At 46.2% G+C, this 22066-nt stretch overlaps 1 protein-coding gene across 4 annotated transcripts in view; it reads right to left on the bottom strand.

Moving 5' to 3' along the window:
- Positions 1-22066, bottom strand: part of HLCS (holocarboxylase synthetase) — a 319509-nt gene that overhangs the window by 128302 nt on the left and 169141 nt on the right. For all 4 annotated transcript variants that reach the window (XM_075542309.1, XM_075542308.1, XM_075542305.1 and 1 more), the window contains one exon: positions 3526-3797. In XM_075542309.1, coding sequence (XP_075398424.1) covers positions 3526-3797 — 272 coding nt within the window. The remainder of the gene's footprint in view (positions 1-3525; positions 3798-22066) is intronic.

The raw sequence follows: 22066 nt of genomic DNA, 5'->3' as shown, positions 1-22066 counted from the left end.
AATTTAAATTACTCTGTAAATAATAAACAGCCAGCCCTGGTGCGGATTATGTAGGATGTACTATGGTGCAAAGGGAATCAGTATAAACAAGCCCATGGTTCATCTGGCTCACCACAATATGTCTTCACACCTAAGTGGATTCAGTATCTGATGCGGACATGGTGTAAGTTCCTCAGGAAAGACATTATGAATGAAATGAAAGGTTATTCCAAAAATACCACAAGCTCTTGTCAAGCTCTTGTGTTTCCTGACACCATTGCTTACCACAGATTGAGCAAAATGTGCACAGTCCCCAACCACATCACTGGAGGTACATTTCTAGCTGTGACAACAGGCCTGCAGTGGTCCATACACACTCCCCGGTCTGGACACCCCACCACCAAGGGCTCACTTGTGCAAATGTCTTCCCACAGCTGAAGCTGTAGGATGTAACCATGGGACACAGAGAAAGTCACTGGCTCAGATTCCGTATAGAAGCCATGTTAGTGGGGCCCTCTCCACCAACTAGGCTTAGCAGCCAATGGGAAACCCACCAGAAAGCAACTCAGAGAGAAAAACCAAGCCCCACAAGCAATGCACAAAGTATCACCTCCCAAGATGTTACTCATGGAAAGCCATTCCATGGTCAGAATTCCATGTCCTAGAAAGTGATTGGAGCAGGGATTAAGTCACCTCTTGAAGCAAAGATGTCACTCTGAGGACTAATGCACCTGACCCAAGACATGATTTTATCAATCAACTTATAAGCAGGGAACAAGCAACGAAAAGGAAGAAGAATAGATGTATTTAAATTGTGGTGTTGGAGAAGAACGCTAACGTCACCATGCACAGAGCATGAGCAAACCAGACATAGAAGGAATACAGCTAGAATGCTCCTTGGGAGAGAGGGTGGGAGACATCCTGTGGACACGTCATCAGGAGAGACCAGCGCTGGAAAAGGACACCACGTTTGGAGAAGCAGAAGGAAGCTAAAACAAACACACCCTCAATGAGCTGGATGGAGACAAGAACAGAACTCAAACATACCAATAAGGATGAGGCCACAGTGCTGAGCAACATTTAAGGTTGCCGCGAGTCACAGCTGGCTCGATGGCCACCAGCATCAACAACAATCAAACCAGTCGGAGAGTCGTGGCCACACTGGAGCACTGGGGACAGGTCCACTTACCCACCGGCATCTCTCGATTGTGTTTGGGAGGGAGTAGCAGGGGGAGGTCCACGGACCATCCAAGTTGTTCGACGGTAGCTATCAGCCAGCAGTTTCCCCATTTCCCTCTTCCCCCAACGCTCTCTTCCCCTAGCTCTTTCCTCCTCCCTGGATCCCAGAGGCCACAGACAGAGGTGGTCCCTGACGGCTGCAAGACCTGCGGGCCCTCACACCCACTACGAGCTTCCGAGAGAAGCTTTCCAGGCCCACTTCAGCACTGGGGAGCAGGTCGGCAGTGTGTGTAGTCAACGGAAAAAATACGATGCCTCTTCAAAATGTAAGCCAGAAGAGAACCTTCCAGATCCTCAAGGTTTATCATAACTCAGGGAGGTGTTGACTTGGGTGAAAGGGAGGATGGAGGTCCACAGGAGGGAAGAGGATCAGAGGAAGGGGGATTGATGAGTGCGATGAGCTGCTGAATACCGAGTTGATGATCTGAAATGTTACCCGCCCACCACCACCACCTGATGAGAGAGAGAAGAAAGAACTCTTAATGATAGTCAAGAGTGTTCATGCAGCATTTTACCAAACCTTGTTTCCCCACGGGCTCCCCAGAGAGGAGACCAGCAGTGCTTCAGTCAGCCTTGGGTGAGGTGGACACTGCCTCCACGGTGATGCCCTGTCCACTCTGGGCTCAGTGACCAAACCAAAAAGGCCAAACTCACTGCCACAGAGTCCACGCCAACTCAGAGTGACCCTGTAGGGCAGGAAACCCTGTGGGTTTCAGAGACCGTAACTGTCTGTGGGAGTAGAAAGCCTCATCTTTCCTCCCACAGAACGGCTGGTGGTTCAGAACTACTGACCTGGTGGTTAGCAGCCCAGTACATCTCCACTATGTAAGCTTCCAGGGCTCCAGTTTTCCTAGATTGCCCCGCCACAACAATATGCTTCACCATCGTACAACAGAGACAACAAAATAGCCGAGAGTGCTGATGTTTTTCTACCTGTACTTTATACCCCCAAATCCTCTTGTTAATACAGGTCTGGTTCGTTACTTAGAAAATATCACTATCACAGGCTCGCTCGTCAGTCAATTCACGAACGTTTTGCAATTCCAGCTAAGGCAGGCTGCCATGAGGCAGAGCTGGCCGGATAGCAACCAGCAACAAGGACACCTGTTCGGTCCAGGTGTGACTGTTCCCTCCATGGGAACAGGTTGCTTCTCTTTTACTCTGGGGACTGGAGAGAAAGGCAGGGATCACTGAAGGGAAAGGTGCCTCTGACAACCTGAATGAACCCAGGCAAGAACTCCTAGTTCCTTCCTTCCTTCTCCTTCCTACTGCCCCTCCCTCACTCGCTCTGCCATTGTCCTACAGGAATGCTTCTCTACACATGGACACATGACCACTGAAACCGCCTTTGCAATTCCTTTGAGTCAGGAAAGTGCTAACGCTGCATTTTCATCTTACATCAACACACTACCAAATCCCAGAATTCGTCATAAGGAGGAAGGCCAAGGTATGACCGTGTGTTGAGTTATATATCTGTTCAAACCCGCACTCCCACATGTGAAGATTCCATCCCAGAAACTCTGGCTCCAACGATTTTCCAGGCCTTCGTCCTTCAATCCTGACCTGATGTCAAGGGAAGATGTTCTTTTTTCTTCTCTCCCTAACTCTATCATCTCAAACCATCTGAGCAGAACCTAAGCCTATTACTCTCTGACACTGATTCATTTGGGGGTTAAAATATGCCCCTCATCTGCTTTGATTTGTCAGCCTGCACTCAGAGTCGATGAAACAGAAGGACAGAAAAAGAAAACTGTCAATAGGACTGCATTCCAAACATCACACAGGATTCCAGAGTGCTTAAAAATGTCTTGGGTGGGACCCTAACAAGACAGGTTTGCAGAATACTCTGTAATCACTTCCATTTAACACAGCTTCCCCACCAGTCAATTTTGCTATTCTAACACCCTTACAAACCCCCTAAACTGAATGTCCAACAACGGTTCCAACACTACAGAAGCAGCACAGTAACCTGCTTTCCAGCGGTAACGTCACCTGTGAAACATTTCCCCTTACTACTCTTTCTCCAAGGGCGTCCTGAAAGGCCTGGTTATAGGGTGAATCCCAGAGTAAAGCCACCTCCCGAACCTCAAAAGACAATGCTTCTCAGATCCGAGAACTGAATTTAACTTCTCTCCTACACTGCAACTCTTCCAGGGTGTAACAGGGTTGCTATGCCCCGCTTGGTGGTAGGTAGGCTGATAGAATGCACTGCTCTATGTGACTCTGTCCCCTCCCCGCCACTGATTCCTGAAGTGGAGAGACCCTAATAGACCCGGTGAGCAGGTTAGCCAGTCGCTCAGCACTCACCCGTCCAGGAGGGTCATCGTGGTGGGCGTCACTTCAGCAAAGAGAATGGTTTTGCCCAGGTGCTGTGTCTGCAGGTTGTGCCGATAGATCTCCAAGTCAAAGTGTTGCGATGAGAAGTGCTCAGCGTCGGTAACCACAGGGAGAGAGGCCGCGGTGATCTCCGTGGCGGGTGGGCAGGAGGGAACGAACTGAAGGGAGCACTTGCTGGACGTGATGACTCCTTCGGGACCCGCATGGGTCTCCAGCCACTGCATCAGCGCACCCTGGGCGTCCTGTGTCATCAGAACAGAAATGGAGAGGCTGCACCTTAGTGTCACATTTAAGGGTCGATGCTTGTCCTTAAAATGCCACTGTGATCCCATAACCCCATCGTCATCAAGCTGACTCTACCTCACAGCCACCCTGTCGGGGTGCGGAGGCTGGGAAGCTCTATGAAAGCAGATTGCCTCATCGTTCCCCCAGGGTGGCTGATCAGCTGATCCTACTATTCGCAGCCCCACTCTCACCCACAGGACCACCAGGGATCCTTAGGATAAGTACTTCCCGGTTCCTTGGTGTCACCGTGGGTTACGGGTGGGCTGCTAATCTCCAAGCTACTGAGTCAATGCCAACTCATACTGACCCTAGAGGACACGGTAAAGCTGCCTCCTGTGAGTTTCCAAGACAGTAACTTTTTTAAAAATCATTTTATTGGGGGCTTGTATAACTCTTATCACAATCCATCTATCCATCCATTGTGTCATGCACATTTGTACATCTATTGCCATCATCATTTCCAAAACATTTTCTTTCCACTTGAGCCTTTGGTATCAGCTTCTCATTGTCCCCCTTCCTTCCTCCCTCATGAACCCTTGATAATTTATAAATTATTATTTTCTTCATGTCTTACATTGACTGATGTTTCCCTTCACCCCCTTTTCTGTTGACAATCCCCCTGGGAGAGTTATATGTAGATCATTGTGATCAGTTCCCCTTTCTCCCCCCACCTTCCTCTACCCACCTGGTATCACTACTCTCATTATTGGTCCTGAGGGGTTTATCCGTCCCAGATTCCCTGTGTTTCAAGCTCTTATCTGTACCCATGTACATGCTCTGGTCTAGCCAGATTTGTAAGCTAAAATTGGGGGTCACAATAGTGGGTGATAGGAAGCATTACAGAACTAGAGGAAAGTTGTATGTTTCAATGGTGCTATACTGCACCCTGCCTGGCTTGCCAAGACTGTAACTCTTGATGGGAGTAGAAAGCCCTGTCTTTCTCCTATGGAACAGCTGGTGGTTTTGAACTGCTAACCTTGTGTATCACAGCCCAATGTGTAACCACTGCACCACCAGGGCTGCTAACAAAAAATCAAAACAAAAAAAACCCCACAAAATGATAAGTAAGCAATTATTTATTATAAAATCAAATAATTCAACTGAAATATTTTAGCAACCTATTCTTTCTTTCATTCATTCCACAAATGCTATGGAATGTCTGGTGCCTCGTAGGCATTCTTTTGGGCTTAGTTATTTCCCCAGTGGAACAAAGGGACCAAAGCCCCTGTCCTCAAAAGATGTATAGTCTAGTGTGGGAGTCAGATCAGAAGTAAAATGAATAAGCATGATGCAGAGAATGTAGATGTTACAAATGGTTAACAGGCTAAACTGCCCACCTAACGACTAGGGCCTCAACTCCACCCAGAGGCACCGTGGAAGAGATATAGTACTTCCCAAAAATCACCCCGTGAAAATGAAGCCCACCTCAACTCGGACACACACGCAGTTCACCAGGTGTCAGAACCCGCTGGAACAAAACTGGTCAGACAGTATAAGGGCCACCAAGCCATAAACCAAACTCACTGCCATCGAGGCAATTCCAAGTCCTAGTGATCCTATAAGACAGTGGTTCTCATACTGTGGGTCATGAACCCTTCGGGGGTTGAGTGACCCTTTTACAAGGCTCGTCTAAGACCATCAGAAAACACATATTTCCAATGGCCTTAGGAACCGAGACACTGCTCCTCTATCTGTCTCCAGGCGGGTCCACCTACATGCAGATATGCCCACAGATGAGTACCCGGCGTGAAGACTGTGACCCACGCTACACCATGCTGCAAGACAAAATTCTATTTATTTGATATTAGAAACAAATATCTTACAATATCGAATTACATATTGTTTTTGTGATTAATCACTATGTTTTAATTATGATCAATGTGTAACAATGAAAATATACCCGGCATATCAGATATTGACATGACGATTCATAACAGTAGCAAAATTACAGTTACAAAGTAGCAACGAAAATAATTTTCTTGTTGGGGGTCACCACAACATGAGGAACTGTCTGTAAGGGTCGCGGCATTAGGGAGGCTGAGAACCACTGCTATAAGACAAGGTATAACTGGCCCCTGTGGGTTTCCAAGGCTGTAACTGTTTATGGGAGTAGAAAGCCTCATCTTTCTCCCATAGACTGGCTGGTGGTTTCGAACTGCTGACTGAGGGTAGCAGTCCAATGCAGAACCCACTATGCCACCAAGATTCCTTGTCCAGCAGCTAAGAAAATTAGGCAGGGAGGAAGGACAAGAAGTGTAGGGGGCAAGTGATTTCCAATAGGATGGGCAGAAAGATCCTACTGAGAAGAAGACATCAGAGAGGAGACCTGGAGATGAGGGAGGACAGTATAATAAAGTCCATGCAATGATGTCAGTTATGTTGATTTACAGAAAGAGAGTTCAGGGAAGGGCAAGTGCAAAGGCTCAGAGGGAACTGGCAGGAGAGTGGAGGGAGCAGGAAGAAGAAAGCGCTGAGGCCAGAAGAGCCCACGCTGGAGGGAGCCTGGCACAGAAGGCCCCAATACGGACACAGCACCCACTCACTGGAGGCGCACAGGCCTGAGGAGTTCTGGGACAGGAAGAATGTGAACTGGAGGAAAGAGGAGAAACCAGCAATACGGACTCTGGTGTCACCCAGGTGCGATGACAATGGAGGGAGAGGATTCTAATACAGCGCAGCACGATTTGCTGACAGATCACATTACAGACTGAATTATACCTCCCTGCCCCGTGATAGAATGTTGCTGCTGTTGGGAGCCATCCGGTCAGTTCTGCCTCGTACATCACTCTATGTACAGCCGAATGACACACTGCCCAGGCCTGCAACTGTTCTACGTTTGAGTCCACTACTGCAGCCACTGCGTCGGTCTATCTTGTCGAGGGCCTTCCTCTCCGTCACTGCTGCTCCACTTTCCCAGCATGCTGTCCTTCTCCAGGCACCGATGCCTCCTCACAACATGTCCAAAGTATGTAAGACAACGTCTTACCCTCCTGGCCTCTAAGGAGCATTGTGGTGGCTGTACTTCTTCCAAGACAGGTTTGTTTGTTAGAACAAGAACCCTGACACCTGTCCGAGCTACACTTTCCACAGTGCACGGGGACGTGCAGAAACTACCAGCTGGGGTCCATCCGGGGCCCGGTGTGTCCTCCTCCCCACTGAGGGACGTGAAAGGCCAGCCACACAGGCACAGAACAAGCAAGCACAGAGTGGGGGGGCGGGGGGCGGTCAGAGAAACAGGGTCATTTGTAACCCAAGGAACCGTCCTGCCTGGTTAAGTAGAGGGGCAGCCCTACCCGATGGACTGACACAGTGGCTGTAACAATGGGCATAAAACAATTGGGAGGAAGGTGCAGGCCTGGGCGGTACCTCGTTCTGTTGTGCACGGGGTCACCAGACACTGACCCCATGCACCTAACAACGGCAGCAACAGAAGTCCAAAGGATGCAAGAATAGGCGGCACCCGGCTATCAAAAGAGATAGTGTCTGGGGTCTTAAAGGCTTGAAGGTGAACAAGCGGCCATCTAGCTCAGAAGCAAATAAGCCCACATGGAAGAAGCACACCGGCCAGTGCGATCACGAGGTGCCCAAGGGACCAGGTATAAGGCATCATGCAAAAAAAAAAAAAAAGATATAAGTGTGTGTATGTATGTGTATATATGTGTATATGTATGTATATATATGTATATATATATCATATTAAATGAAGGGGGAAGTGCAGAGTGGAGACCCAAGGCCCAAGTGTCGACCAATGGAGATCCCCTCATAGAGGGGTTTAGGAGAGGAGATGGGTTAATTAGGGTGTGAGGTAGTATCGATGAAGAACACAGCTTTCCCCCGGATCCTGGATGCTTCCTCCCCCCAACTACCATGATCCGAATTCTACCTTGCAGGGCTGGATAGGACAGAGGCTGTACACTGGTGCATATGAGGGTTGGAGGTACAGGGAATCCAGGGTGGATGATACCTTCAGGACCAAGGGTGTGAGGGACGATGCTGGGAGAGTGGAGGGTGAGTGGGTTGGAAAGGGGGAACTGATTACAAGGATCCACATGTGACCTCTTCCCTGGGAGAGGGACAGCAGAGAAGGGGGGAAGGGAGACTCCGGATAGGGCAAGATATGACAAAACAACGATGTATAAATTACCAAGGGCATATGAGGGAGGGGGGAATGGGGAGGGAGGGGGGAAAAAAAAAGAGGACCTGATGCAAGGGGCTTAAGTGGAGAGCAAATGCCTTGAGAATGATTGGGGCAGGGAATGTATGGATGTGCTTTATACAATTGATGTATGTATATGTATGGATTGTGGTAAGAGTTGTATGAGTCCCTAATAAAATGTAAAAGAAGAAAAGAGTAAAGTCTTAGCACCTAAATAGTGAATAATGACCTGGAGGGAGCACTTCCTTGATCCAGGACACAATGGAATTAATCTTACAATATGTAAACACAATCAAGGTTTATGCTGTTTTTCCAATAAATATATGTGAAAACACAAAAAAAAAAAAAAAAAAAGAATAGGCGGCACCAGTCAAAGTTCAGGTGTAAGTTGAGGCTTCCCAGGCTTGAGAGAACTTAAAGCCACGAGGCTGGGAAATACAGGCTGGAGGTCACTGTGGAGCCCAGGAAAAGAGCTCTGAGGGGCCAATGACTTAGCGTTCCCAAAGTGGGCAATACTGGCCTTTAGGGGCCTGGGGTGGGCAGTTGGACAGTAGGAGGGAGGGCTTCAAAAGCAGATATCTACACTTTATCCTGGATAGTGGGCTACATTACAAAAGTTCTTAATTGCCAAAGGAGGGCAGGGGGAGCACTGAGTTTTTTGTTTTGTTTTTTCTGAAAAGAGGTGATAGGCCATATATTTCTGTGGACCTGACTTAGATTTGGGAGGTGGGGGAAAGTGTACAAAGAAGACTCTTGAAGAGGCAAGAGGAACCCAGGCATGGGGGCAGGGAGAGGGTTCTGGGAGTGGTGCGTCTAGTTTTGCAGGCAGGTGGATAAGGACAGGGCAGTAGAAAGCAGATTCTGAGGAGCACAGTTGCAGTGTTGCAGCAGATTCTGAGGAGCACGGCTGCAGTGTTGCAGCGAACGTGGCAGTCACCTACTCCTGCGATCCCATACACAATGGAAGGAAACAATGCGCCTTTCTCGTGACTGATCGCACATCAGACCAAGGCGATCCACGGGCTTTCCTTGGCTGATGCTCAGATCACTGGGCCTTTCTTCCTAGCCTCCCTGAGTCTGGGAGCTCAGCTGAAACCTGTTCCGCATCACAGCAACACTAAGCCTCCACTGACAGGCAGGCAGTGGCTACACATGAGGTTAATTGGCAGGGAATTGATCTTGGGTCTCCCACCTAGGAGGCAAGAGTTCCACCACTAAACCACCACTACCCTCAGAAATAGATTCCAACCAAAACGACCCTGTGGTTTTCCAAGATTGTAACCCTTTACAGAGCAACTGGTGGTTCTGACCTGCTGACCTTGCAGTTAGTAGCCCAATGTTTAAGCACTATGCAACCAGGGCGCCTTAAAGAAACAGTTCCCAACTAACCCTGGTTTTCACTCACTCACGCAGAGAGCGCAGTGATTAAGCGTCAGCTGTCGATGATATCAATCCCCACAAAGTCAACAAAAACCAGGATGAAATGGAAAAGAACAGGGACTAAAGCCAAGTGTCTTCTCTGGAATGAAGTAATCAGATTGGCTGACAATGTCATCTATTTACGAAGTATCTGGGAGGGTCTACTGTGCCTCAAACACAGACACACCATGTAGCGCGAGGAGGAAGGGCAAATGCACTTAAAAAGCTCAAACACAGGCAGTCCATGGGGTGACAAAACATCCCGTTGGGCTGATGTAAATTTGTTCCCACTCGGAAATGATAGCACCAGCTGCTACTCCCCACACACTCCTTGTCACACTCATGTTCACCCAGGGCTAGTTCAGCCTTCGGTCCCTCAGTCGGCTTTGAATCTCATCTTGTAGAAAAGAAAGGTTAAGTAAGAGCCATATGCACCTGTTCCAACTCGCCTCCAAGTCCACCTGAAGGCAGAACGGCATAGATGGGGACTGATTCCGCTCACACCCAGGAGCTCCCTGTCTGCCCCCTTTGACAAAGTGGCTCAGCCTGACCTAACAACTTTAACCATTGGTTTTATTTGCAAGTTTCTCAAGGAATGACATCATCACCCTCATATCTACTGATGGCTAAGTCATATCCCAAATCATTTGTTTTCAAAAGCAATATTTAGGGAGATGTTAAGAACTGGCAACATCTATTAGAATGGATGAAAGCAAGGCACATAGGTTTTTGTTACCTCTTTCATAGAAATTTCGAGGCTTGCTCTGAATCATAAATTACTCAGAGCAAAGAGAATTCAGAAGACATCAAATGAGGCACAGCTGTGTGCCACCTACAACTCCACTAGATACTTGTATTCACTACAATCAATGCAACTTTAAGTCATTAAAAAACCGGTACATGTGGAAAGCTTTTAGGCTGCTCCCTGCCTCCGCCCACCATGACCGCTGGACAGAAAAATGCAAGTCTAGTGACAAGAAATATCAAAACTATTACCTGTTAATACCAACTTGCCTAGTACTTCCCTGCAGACACATTCGAGTTACCACAAAAACAGGTGCACTGTCCGTGTGGCTGCAGTGCACACAGGGGAAATGAATGACTGCTTGCTTTTTACCAGATTGCAACTAAAGGCAAGTAGGACAGTATGAAAATGCCATTTCAGAAAATGCTTTAGAACATGTATCTCAGGAAAATGTGCCAACATAAGCAGCATGATCACCCTTCCTGTCCCAAATCCTCCTGGCTGGCTCGGAGATGAAGGAGCACTGGGGCAGTAGTGGGTTATGGGTTTGGCGGCTGAACTCAGGTCCGGCGGCTGCTCCTCAGAAAAATTAGGGTTTCTACCTCTGTAGAGAGCTATAGTCTGGGACATCCACAGGGACAGTTCTACCCTATCCTATAGGGTCGCCACTGAGTCGGCACTGGCCCGATGGCAGTGAGTTTGGTTTTGATTTGGTGCTGGCGGAGAAACTGAAGTTGTCAGAAATTCCTTTACTTGGATCAAAAAGCATCACCGAAAGGAAGTAGCAGTCAAGAACTCAAATGATGTGTTGTATTGGGGAAATCTGCTGCCCAAGATCTCGTTTGAAGTGTTAAATATCAAACATGTCACTTCGATGAGCTAAGCCCTGGCCGTTCCAAAAATCACTTCATACCCATGGCAGAAGCTGGACAATGAAAAAGAAAGACAGAAGAAGAATTGACGCATTTGAATTACATTGCTGGCTAAGAATATGAAATGGAGCACGGATGTCAGAAAAGTGAACAAGCCTGTCCAGCAGGAAACGCCGCCCTAGCAGAGGATGGGAAGACTAGAGCTCACTTAGTTTAACAGGAAAGGCCAATCGCTAGAAAATGGCATCCTGTTTGGTAAAAGGAGGGTCTGTGAAAACGAGAGAAACTCCCAGTGAGATGGTGGTTGCGATAATGGGCTCAAACAGACCAGCGAAGGCGATGCCGGCACAAGACTGGGCACACGAGTGCCCAGTTGCACACGAGTGCCATAAATTAGAGTCAACTCTACATAATATTTTAAGGAAAGCCTTCTCTGACCCACACCTTCCTCCCAGGCTAGGTTAGGTCTCTCTCACACATACCCTTAGTAACTTTGTAGCAATCACCACAATTGTAATTAAGTAACTTGTACAACTCTTTGTTCAATGTCCTGTTGCCTTCATGGAAGAAAAAAAAGTGCTGTGAAGACATCTGCCTCTTTCTGTCTTTCCCCAGCACAACTGCAGCACTGACTAAGCACTCACTAAATACATGCAAAGGAGCCCTGGTGGCATCGTGGTTAAACATTGTGTCACTAACCACAAGTTCAGCAGTTCTAAATCACCAGCTGTTCCTAGGGAGCAAGACTGGGGCTTTCTACTCCAGGGAGAGGGAGAGGGAGAGGAAGAGGGAGAGTCTCAAACTCACAGGGGCAGTTCTACCCTTCCTAAAGGGTCACTATGCGGTGGCATCAACTCAATGGCAGTGAGGTATTTTTTCCCTTTTGATTCACATACATACATATAACTTCCCTAATGTTAAAGGAGCACTATAAACAGCAGACATCCAGGTTATCATGAGCCAAAAGTGGCAATAAGGTCAAAGACCTGGTCCATGGTTTAGAATGAGAAAGGGTGTGTATCTGAGTTGTTTTCGTTCACCTTATTGATTCATTCTAAGGCTGAACAACCAATCCAAGAACGTGGGCCGTGTGAGAAGAATGCAGCAACGCAACCAGAGGAAAACTCACTACTGACTCGAGGTGCACATAATGATGACAAGCAGCACCTTCTGATAAAGTTAAAACATTTCAACTTTCAGTATAGATGACAGCTGAACCAAAAGAAAATGAAGACCCTTACAATGGGCCGAGGAAACAACACCGAGATGGATGGCGAAGAGAGGGCGGCTGTCATGGATGGCTTCTTTTTCCCGGATCAGCAACAAATGCTCCAGCGTCACTAGGGGAAGGAGACCCCCAACTCCGCATGTGTCCAGGGACGGTTCCTAGGAGTCAGAGGTCAGACATATGTCCACCTGCCACCCTCTATCTTTGTTTAAAGAACATTCATTAAAGTCTTAATTGCTCCTGCCCCTCCCCTGAAAAGAATTTGTTCCAAAGGACGACATTGACCCTGCAGCTCTGGGAGATGGACATATTTGATCAGAGCACACGGGAGCAAATGAAGGGGCAGGAGGAGAGAGTGGAGCACAGCCTGGCCCACCAGGCCGTGATGATGATGTTCCTGAGTAGAGCAGCCAGTCCACAGAGAGAACAACATGGCTGGCCCCACTATGAGACATGATGCCCCTCAGTGACTAAGGGCGATACAGGGGACAGCACCGGAGACACAGAGTGGGAATTGCACCTGACCTGATCCCACCACACCGAGGCAAATCACTGGGGGAGTGCAGCGGAACAGCAAGGGAATGGAGTGGCAAGGTCCCCAGGGAATGCTGAAAGTGGACTTTGGGGCCAGGGTGTGGTGCCCCAACAGACTGGACTGGAAAACGCTCCTAAGGGCCAGCAAACGATCCCTGAACTAACTACAAGCTTTTCTCTTGTGAACTGTTTTATTCTGTTCTTTGTCAGTGGTTTGTTTTTGTTGTCTGGTTGTATACTGTTGCTTTGTTTTCCTCTGTCTAGTTTTCGTGCATGTTAGTGACTCCACAGGTCTGTCTGAATAGGACAGGCTGGATGAACTATCTGGAGGAAAAACAACGGGACCGACAGTTCTGGGGGGACTTGGGGTGGGGGGGTAGGGGGGGTAAGGAAGTGGTGTTAACAAACCCAGGGACAAGGGAAAAACATGGGACCCCAAATGGTAGAGAAGGGGGAGTGGCAGGCCTGGTGGGAAACGATCAAGGGTAAGGTTGCTTAGAGAAGAGGTATACTCTAGCCCAGGTGGCGATGAAGCATGGTAGTAGGGCAGGAGGAAAGTCAAGGGAGATGGAGGAAAGAGCTAGGAGTCAAAGGGCATTCATGGAGGTCTAGACAAAGACATGTACATGCAAATATATATAGGAGGATGGGGAAATAGATCGATGTGTCTATATTTATAGGTTAAGCATTAAGGTGGCGGAAGGACCTTGGGCCTCTACTCAAACACTCCCTCAATGCATGAATACCTTCTTTTATTAAATTGGAACTCTATGATGCTCACTCTCCCGACACAACGGCTGGAGCCAAAGTGGGTGAACAAGTAAATGTGGTGAAGAAAGCTGATGGTGCCCGGCTATCAAAAGAGATAGTGACTGGGGTCTTAAAGGCTTGAAGATAAACAAGCGGCCATCTAGCTCAGAAGCAACAAAGTCCACATGGAAGAACACACCAGCCTGTGTGATCGAGTGGTCCCAAAGGGATCAGTTACCAGGCATCAAAGAACAAAAAATCATATCATTGACTGCACACCTCCATGATAGGATCGCTGAAGACAAATGGGTGCATAAGCAAATGTGGTGAAGAAAGCTGATGGTGCCCGGCTATCAAAAGAGATAGTGTCTGGGGTCTTAAAGGCTTGAAGGTGAACAAGCGGCCATCTAGCTCAGAAGCAAATAAGCCCACATGGAAGAAGCACACCGGCCAGTGCGATCACGAGGTGCCCAAGGGACCAGGTATAAGGCATCATGCAAAAAAAAAAAAGATATATAAGTGTGTGTATGCATGTGTATATATGTGTATATGTATATATGTATATATATATCTCATATTAAATGAAGGGGGAAGTGCAGAGTGGAGACCCAAGGCCCAAGTGTCGACCAATGGAGATCCCCTCATAGAGGGGTTTAGGAGAGGAGATGGGTTAATTAGGGTGTGAGGTAGTATCGATGAAGAACACAGCTTTCCCCCGGATCCTGGATGCTTCCTCCCCCCAACTACCATGATCCGAATTCTACCTTGCAGGGCTGGATAGGACAGAGGCTGTACACTGGTGCATATGAGGGTTGGAGGTACAGGGAATCCAGGGTGGATGATACCTTCAGGACCAAGGGTGTGAGGGACGATGCTGGGAGAGTGGAGGGTGAGTGGGTTGGAAAGGGGGAACTGATTACAAGGATCCACATGTGACCTCTTCCCTGGGAGAGGGACAGCAGAGAAGGGGGGAAGGGAGACTCCGGATAGGGCAAGATATGACAAAACAACGATGTATAAATTACCAAGGGCATATGAGGGAGGGGGGAATGGGGAGGGAGGGGGGAAAAAAAAAAGAGGACCTGATGCAAGGGGCTTAAGTGGAGAGCAAATGCCTTGAGAATGATTGGGGCAGGGAATGTATGGATGTGCTTTATACAATTGATGTATGTATATGTATGGATTGTGGTAAGAGTTGTATGAGTCCCTAATAAAATGTAAAAGAAGAAAAGAGAAAAAAATGATTAGGGCAAAGACTGTACAGATGTGCTTTATACAATTGATGTATGTATATGCATGAACTGTGAAAAGAATTGTATGAGCCCCAATAAATTGTTAAAATTAAAAAGAAAATGATTAGGGCAAAGAATGTACAGATGTGCTTTATACAATTGATGTATGTATATGTATGGATTGTGATAAGAGTTGTATGAGCCCCTAATAAAACGTTTAAAAAAAAAAGTCTTAATTGCAACAAGGTCAAGACCAAGATACAGACATTATCCAGATGAGGGAGACTATGGGCATAAAGCTATAATGGCCTCCAAGGGTTTACTGATAAACAGAACTTAAAAACTCACAAATGCATAGTTGATGGCAGATCAATATATCATGGTTTCAAGGGGGATTATTGGAGTAGGAAGGGAGCCATGATTGGGATCTGGACATGGTGGCCAACAGAGGAATTTACAAGATGGGTCCAGGGGGCTCCTCAATGCATTCAGGGCATGACTCATGACGAAGCAACCCCTCCTATGGTGATCTGAATCAAGAACACACCCAAACAAGCCGCAAGGGAGTCTGCCCCTCCCTAGATTGATCAGGTGGATGGAGGTAATGCTTTTTTTTCTAATGCACTCTGTTTAAGAAGACTACTCACATTCCTGGTCCATGTTCCTGGGTATCTAATGGAGGCTTAATCCCTGTGGAGACTCTACCAATGGATTTTGGGCTTTCACTGTCATCCTTAGGCTTCTGCAAACCAAGTACTCAGAATTTAAGCTCTCCTATAATTCCCTCCTCTGATCATGGATTTTGATTATTTTCTATCCTTGCATCACACAGGCTGGTGTCCTTCTTTGTGGACATAGGGTCACCCCACTTAGATGCTGCTTATTTTAAGACAAGCCTTTCAGATTCCAGACGCTATTATTTTTGGTCGCCGAGCATCATCTAGTTTCTCCACCACACTTCCTTGTGGCACCCATATCTTCAGAGATCATGTGATGAGGGCAATATCAAGTAGGCCACATCAAAAGAATGAATTGTTCTTACGTTAAGGTTTACAATTAGGTACAAGCTCACAATTCATTCATCTGTCTACGGTTTGCACATCTCCCTGGCTCACTTAAGTGGTAGCATTATCAGCCTCTGGAGAGAAGATAAGAGTCATCTCCATGGAACCTTTGGTAATTCTTCTTTAGCCTGTTTTTATACTCCACATCTCTCCTGGGTTCCACAGTCCACTGCATTTGGCCACACAAAACTGACCCACAGTATTCACAATTATGGAGGTTTATCAGGGAAGTCAGCAGGTCACAACAAGCCAAGATCAGAAAACATTAAGGACATAGTCCTCTTGTCCACGGTAGTGCCTCTTCTCAGCCACAACAGCACGCATGTTTCTCTCTCTGGTCATCAGCCTCTTGGCCACACAGACCTTTAACCTCTGTCCTGCTTGGGCAAGTGCTAACAAGCTCCTTTGGTTACATAAATGCCAAAGTGGCACCCCAGGCTCCTGCCCGAAGGTACTCCACTCTATTCAGTCAGTGGATCAGGAAGGCCGTTGTTCTGTCTCATTGTCTAGATGCTGTTGCCTCTGCTATCTCTGCGACCTCACACAGGATTTCATGTGCACTCGGCTGGTAACTGTTCTTTGATGGTTATGGAATTCTCTGACTTCTGGCTTGAGAGGGCTCAGCTCACCTGGTACCCAAAATAAGGGCAAAACTGACCAGTTCCCTCTTATTTGGAAGTTACAAAGAGCCATTGCAAGTAATTTCACTTCAGTGCAAATGCTCATGGAAACAGCAGGCAAGAACTCACACGACATTTTTATGGTATTGAGAAAATCAGTTGCACATGATCTCTTGAAAGGGTTAAAAATCAAGGATGTCAATTTGTTGACTAAGATGCACTTGACCCAAGGCAAGGCATTTTCCTTGCTTTGCCTTGCCTTTACCTGCAATGAAAAGGGAAGACCAGGGGCCAGCCCCAATCCCAACTATGTGGACAGCCCCTCTCCTCCCCACAGAAGAATTCACTCCAGAGGACAGTACCTGAAGCTTCAGCTCAGGGAGAGGGACATGTCTGATCAGAGCACACAGGAGCAAATGAAAGGGGAGAAAGAGAGAGTGGAACACATCCTGGCCCACCCACCAAGCTGTGAGGACGACATTCCCACTCAGAGCAGTCAATGCACAGAGAGGACCATAGGGCTAGCCCCACTAGGACACACAGCGTCCCTCACTAACCCATAGTGCTATGAGGGACAACACTGGAGACACAGTGAAGGAATTGTTACTGATCTGACCCCACCACACTGAGGCAAAACACTAAGAGTGTGCAACAGAACAGCAAGTGGAACAGCGCAACGAAGTCCCCAGGGAATACCAAAGATAGACTGTGGGAACAGGTTTGAAAGGTCAACACAAAGACCTTGAAATATGTACTGGTTTTTCTTCTTTTTTTTTTGTCATTGGTTTGTTGTTTTGTTTTCTTTTGTTTTGCTCTGTCTTGTTTTTTGTGCATATTATTATCTCTGCAAGTCTATTTAGATAAGATAGGCAGGATAAACAATCTGCTACAGAACAATGGGAACAATGGTTTTCGGAGGGGTGGGGGGTGGGGGGACATGGAAGAAGGGGAGGTGGGGGAAAGGAAGTGGGTGTTAACAAACCCAGGGATAAAGGAACAACAAGTGATTAGAAAGGTGTAGGAGGTGTAGGAGGCATGGCAGGGTTTGATCAAGGGTACTGTAACCAAGAGGTATTACTGAAACACAAATTAAGGCTGAACATGATACTGGGACAAAAGGAAAGTAAAAGGAAATAGAGGAAAGAACTAGGAAGCAAAGAGCATTTATAGAGGTCTAAATACAGGTATGTATATATGTAAATATATTTATAGATGATGATGGGGAAATAGATCTATGTGCATATATTTATAGGTTCAGTATTAAGGTTGCAGATGGACATTGGGCCTCTACTCAAGTACTCCCTCAATGCAAGACACTTTGTTCTATTAAACTGGTGCTCACCTTCCCTACACGATTGCTGAAGACAAAGCGGGCACATAAGCAAATGTGAAGCTGATGGTGCCAGCTATCAAAAGATAAAGCATTTGGGGTCTTAAAGGCTTGAAGAAAAACAAGCAATCATCTAGCTGAGAAGCAACAAAACCCACATGGAAGAAGCACACCAGTCTGTGTGATCATGTCGATACGATCAGTTATCAGGCATCAAAGAACAAAAAATCATATATCATTGTGAATGAGGTGAAGTGCACAGTGGGGACCCAAAGCCTATCTGTAGGCAACTGGACATCCCCTTACAGAACGGTCTCAGGGAGGTGAGCCAGTCAGGGTGTGGTATAGCACTGATGAAACAGACAGCTTTCCTATAGTTCTTTAATGTTTCCTCTTTCCACTAACATGATCCCAATTCTACTTTACAAATCCGGCTAGACCAGAGGATGTACACTGGTACAGATGAGAGCTGGAAACACAGGGAATCCAGGACAGATAAATCCCTCAGGACCAATAATGAAAGTAGGGATACCAGGAGGGGAAGGGGAAAGTGGGGGAGAAAGGGAGAACTGATCACAATGATCTACATATAACCCCCTCCCTGGGGGACAGACAATAGGAAAATGGGTGAAGGGAGACATTGGACAGTGTAAGACCTGAAAAAATAATAATTTATAAATGATCAAGGGTTCATGAAAGAGGGTGAGGGAGGGAGGGGAAAAATGAGGAGCTGATATCAAGGGCTCAAGTAAAAAGCAAATGTTTTGGGAATGATGATGGCAACAAATGTACAAATGTGCTTGACTCAATGGATGGATGTATGGATTGCGTTAAGAGTTTTATACGAGAGCCCCCAATAAAATGATTTTTTTTAATGAGTCCTGGTGGTGTAGTAGTTATGCATCGGGCTCCAATCTTCATAGCTGACAATTCGTACCACCAGCACCTCTGCAAGACAGACTGGGCTTCTTACTCCCACACACAGTGACAGTCTCAGAAACCCACAGCGGGTCCCTGTGAGACAGCATTGACTCCATGGCCGTGAGTTTGGTTTTTGAGGCTCATTAAAAGCCTTCTAATTAATGTTGGTCTTCTAACATTTGAAGCTCAAAAATTTGGTTTTACCTTTCTCTAAGATTTCACAGTATGCTGTGCATTGGACTGCTAACTCCAAGGTCAGCAGTTTGAACCCCTTACCCAATTTATGGGAAAAAGAAGAGGCTTTCTACTCCTATAAAGATTCAGTGTGTTTGCTTTGGGATTTTTAAAGAAACAGTCTTAGAAACCCAAAGGGGCTGTTCTACTCTGTCCTAAAGGGTTGCTATAAGTCAGAAGCAACTTAACAGCCATTAGTTTTTTAATCAAATGCAATTTAAGAACAAAACTTGAAAACATAATAAAAATTTTAAAGTCAATAATATTTAATGACTCATTTGCTTACAAAGAAAACCTACTTTGGACCCAATGTGCATGTGATGAAAGGGATACTCAAGTATGTGTTCCCCCCCAAAATTCAACACACACACACACACACACACCAACATTTCCAAATGAGAGGTGTGCCCAGGGTGTTCTCAGCTAAAAATAACGTTTAGGTTAAGTGAGCTGCCTATCATAAAATTTTAGCAATTTAGGATACAATTAAATATTTCCTTATGTCCCATACCGTCACTTCCATGCTGCCGGAACGACTTGCTGAGTTCTTTAGAAGTTTATTCTCCAAAGAAAAATACTGACCCACTTTCTTTCCCCCACAAATCAGACAATTTAATCATTCAATCATATCAAGAGCTACGCGCTCATCACCACACTTTGAGAACATTTTCTCCTCATACTCACCGTTGCTCCTTCCCCGTTTCCCCGCCCCCTCTCCTGCCATGCCTCTAGGCAATCATTCACGCAGTTACTGTCTCTATAGACTGCCTTATCCTACGTTTCATATACAGAACGTCATGCAAAACAAAGCCAAAAAAAGACCAAGGACCAACAGCAATAGTTATACAGAAGCTAGAAAAACTTCAACTGATAAGAAAGCAGAAAATATTAAAAACTGAACATGGGCCCCAAAAAGGCGAGCCAGTGACACAGTGTTGCATTTTAACCCGGCTACATGTGCCACGGTGGACTTTCGGTGAGTGCTCTCTGACAACAAGGCTGCTCACATCCTGGAGGACGCTTACAGGGGACTCACCGTGCGGGCAGCCTGCGAATGACTCTGGGGCTTCTGTTATCATGCACCACTTTAGGCAAAAACAGTGTTCATCATTTAAGCTCTGACACCATTCCCTCCTTCAGATTTGGATTACTTACAATCCTTGGGTCACATAGGCTGGAGTGCTTCTCCCATGTGGGCTTAGTTAACACCTCACTTAGATGGCTGCTTGTTTGAGGACAAGTCTTTAAGACTCCAGATGTCATCCTTTCCGATAGCTTCTTCACCACACTCTGCTATAGCGCCCATTATCTTCAGTGATCTCTTCATAAGAGATCAGAAGAGCTAATTGTTCTCAGACTGGAGCTAGAATTAAGTGCAATTCCAAAACCATTTACATATCTATGGTTTATACATATCTGTGGTTCACTTTAAAAATATCAGTATCATTTTATAATGGAGAAAGTTATAAATCACCCCCTGGGGCATAAAGTAATTCTACTGATAAGGATCAATAATTTAGCCAATGTTAAAGAAGTTGAGAAATTATACAAGGCTAAGCCAGCTTCAGGCTACAATATATGAATTGTTGATTTATGCAGAGTAGATTCTTAAGTAACTAAACACTATGTATACACACAATGGGGACTGATGATAGGGCAAATTTTTCAATAGCACTCATTCTACAAAGGCAGAGCCATGCCTGTGAAGCTAATGTACGTCATATGGAAGCAAGGAGAGCATTAAAATAGCAAACATATGGTACTCCCAGGCCACATCCATTGGACATCCTCAAAACAAGAGATATGAACCAATGGTCATCAATTCCATAAACCTGGGAGAGCAGTCATGTGCTTCTTTTCATGTTGGGGTGGTTCCATCTTAAGTCTAAGGGAGTATATCAATCAGTTCCTTACACCTGCTACTGCTGAGTTTGACAGGGTAAAGTCCAGTTTTCTTAGTGAACCACATGAACTGTTGTGGCATAAGTCTATGAAAGATGTTGCACATATCGAAAGAACAGGGCCTAGAGTCTTAGTAGTCTATAGCACATAGTCTGTCTGGGTCACTAAGGGCTGAATTAGAAACTAGGACCAAAGTGTCCAAATCGGAGCACAGTACTGTGTACATTCTCCCCTGGGGTTTTATAGAAGTGCTGTTAAGCATTGTTTTACCTGATGGGAGATTGTTCCACCCAATTTACCCACCAACAGAAAGATAATCACCTTCTCCAAAATGCATTCCCTTTCCCCCATTTAATTAATTTCCAATAAGATTCCCTTATCTCTTATCTGTTGATTTAGGTTGAACTAAGCACAATATTGTATGACAGCAACTGAATAGTCTTCTGCCTCTCCCTCATCTTGAGAAACTGACCCCAACTCAGATGACATCTCATCTGTCTAAATGCTCTTTAAGATGTACATATGTAGTTGTTGTACACAGGTGACACCCTGTCCGTTCCAGCTCATAAGCCACCCTACGTCCAATAGACCAAAATCCTGCCTGGTCCTCCGCCATCCTCAATTATCCTCTTGTTTGAGCCCACTGATGCAGCCACAGTTCGCAATCCAGATGGAGGGCCTTCATCTTTTTCACTGCCTCTCTGTTTTACCAAGCTCGATGTCCTTCTCCGGGGACTGGTCACTCCTGACAACAAGTCCAAAGTACTTGGGATGAAGTCTTGCCATCCTTGCCTCTAAAGAGCATTCTGGCTGTACTTCTTTCGAGACAAGTTTGTTTGTTCTTTTGGCAGTCCATAGTACTTTCAAAATTCTTTGCCAGAACCATAACTCAAACACATCAATTCTTCTTCGGTCTTTGTCCACTGTCCAACTTTCACATGCATATAAGGCACTTAAAAATACCATGGCTTGGGCTAGATGCACCTTAGTCCTCAAAGTAAACCCGTTGCTTTTCAGCACTTTAGAGAGGTTTTGTGTAGCAGATTTACCCGATGCAGTGCATTGTGTGATCTCTTGACTGCTGCTTCCATGAGCACTGATTGTGGATCAAGCAAGACAACATCCTTGATCACTTCAATCTTTGCTCCATTTACCATGACGTTACCTATTGGTTCAGTTGTGAGGATTTGGTTTTCTTTACATTGAGTTGTAATCCACA

The sequence above is a fragment of the Tenrec ecaudatus genome, chromosome 2, assembly GCF_050624435.1.
Source record: "Tenrec ecaudatus isolate mTenEca1 chromosome 2, mTenEca1.hap1, whole genome shotgun sequence".
In the NCBI taxonomy this organism is placed as follows: domain Eukaryota; kingdom Metazoa; phylum Chordata; class Mammalia; order Afrosoricida; family Tenrecidae; genus Tenrec; species Tenrec ecaudatus.
This window is presented reverse-complemented; position numbering and strand designations above follow the sequence as displayed.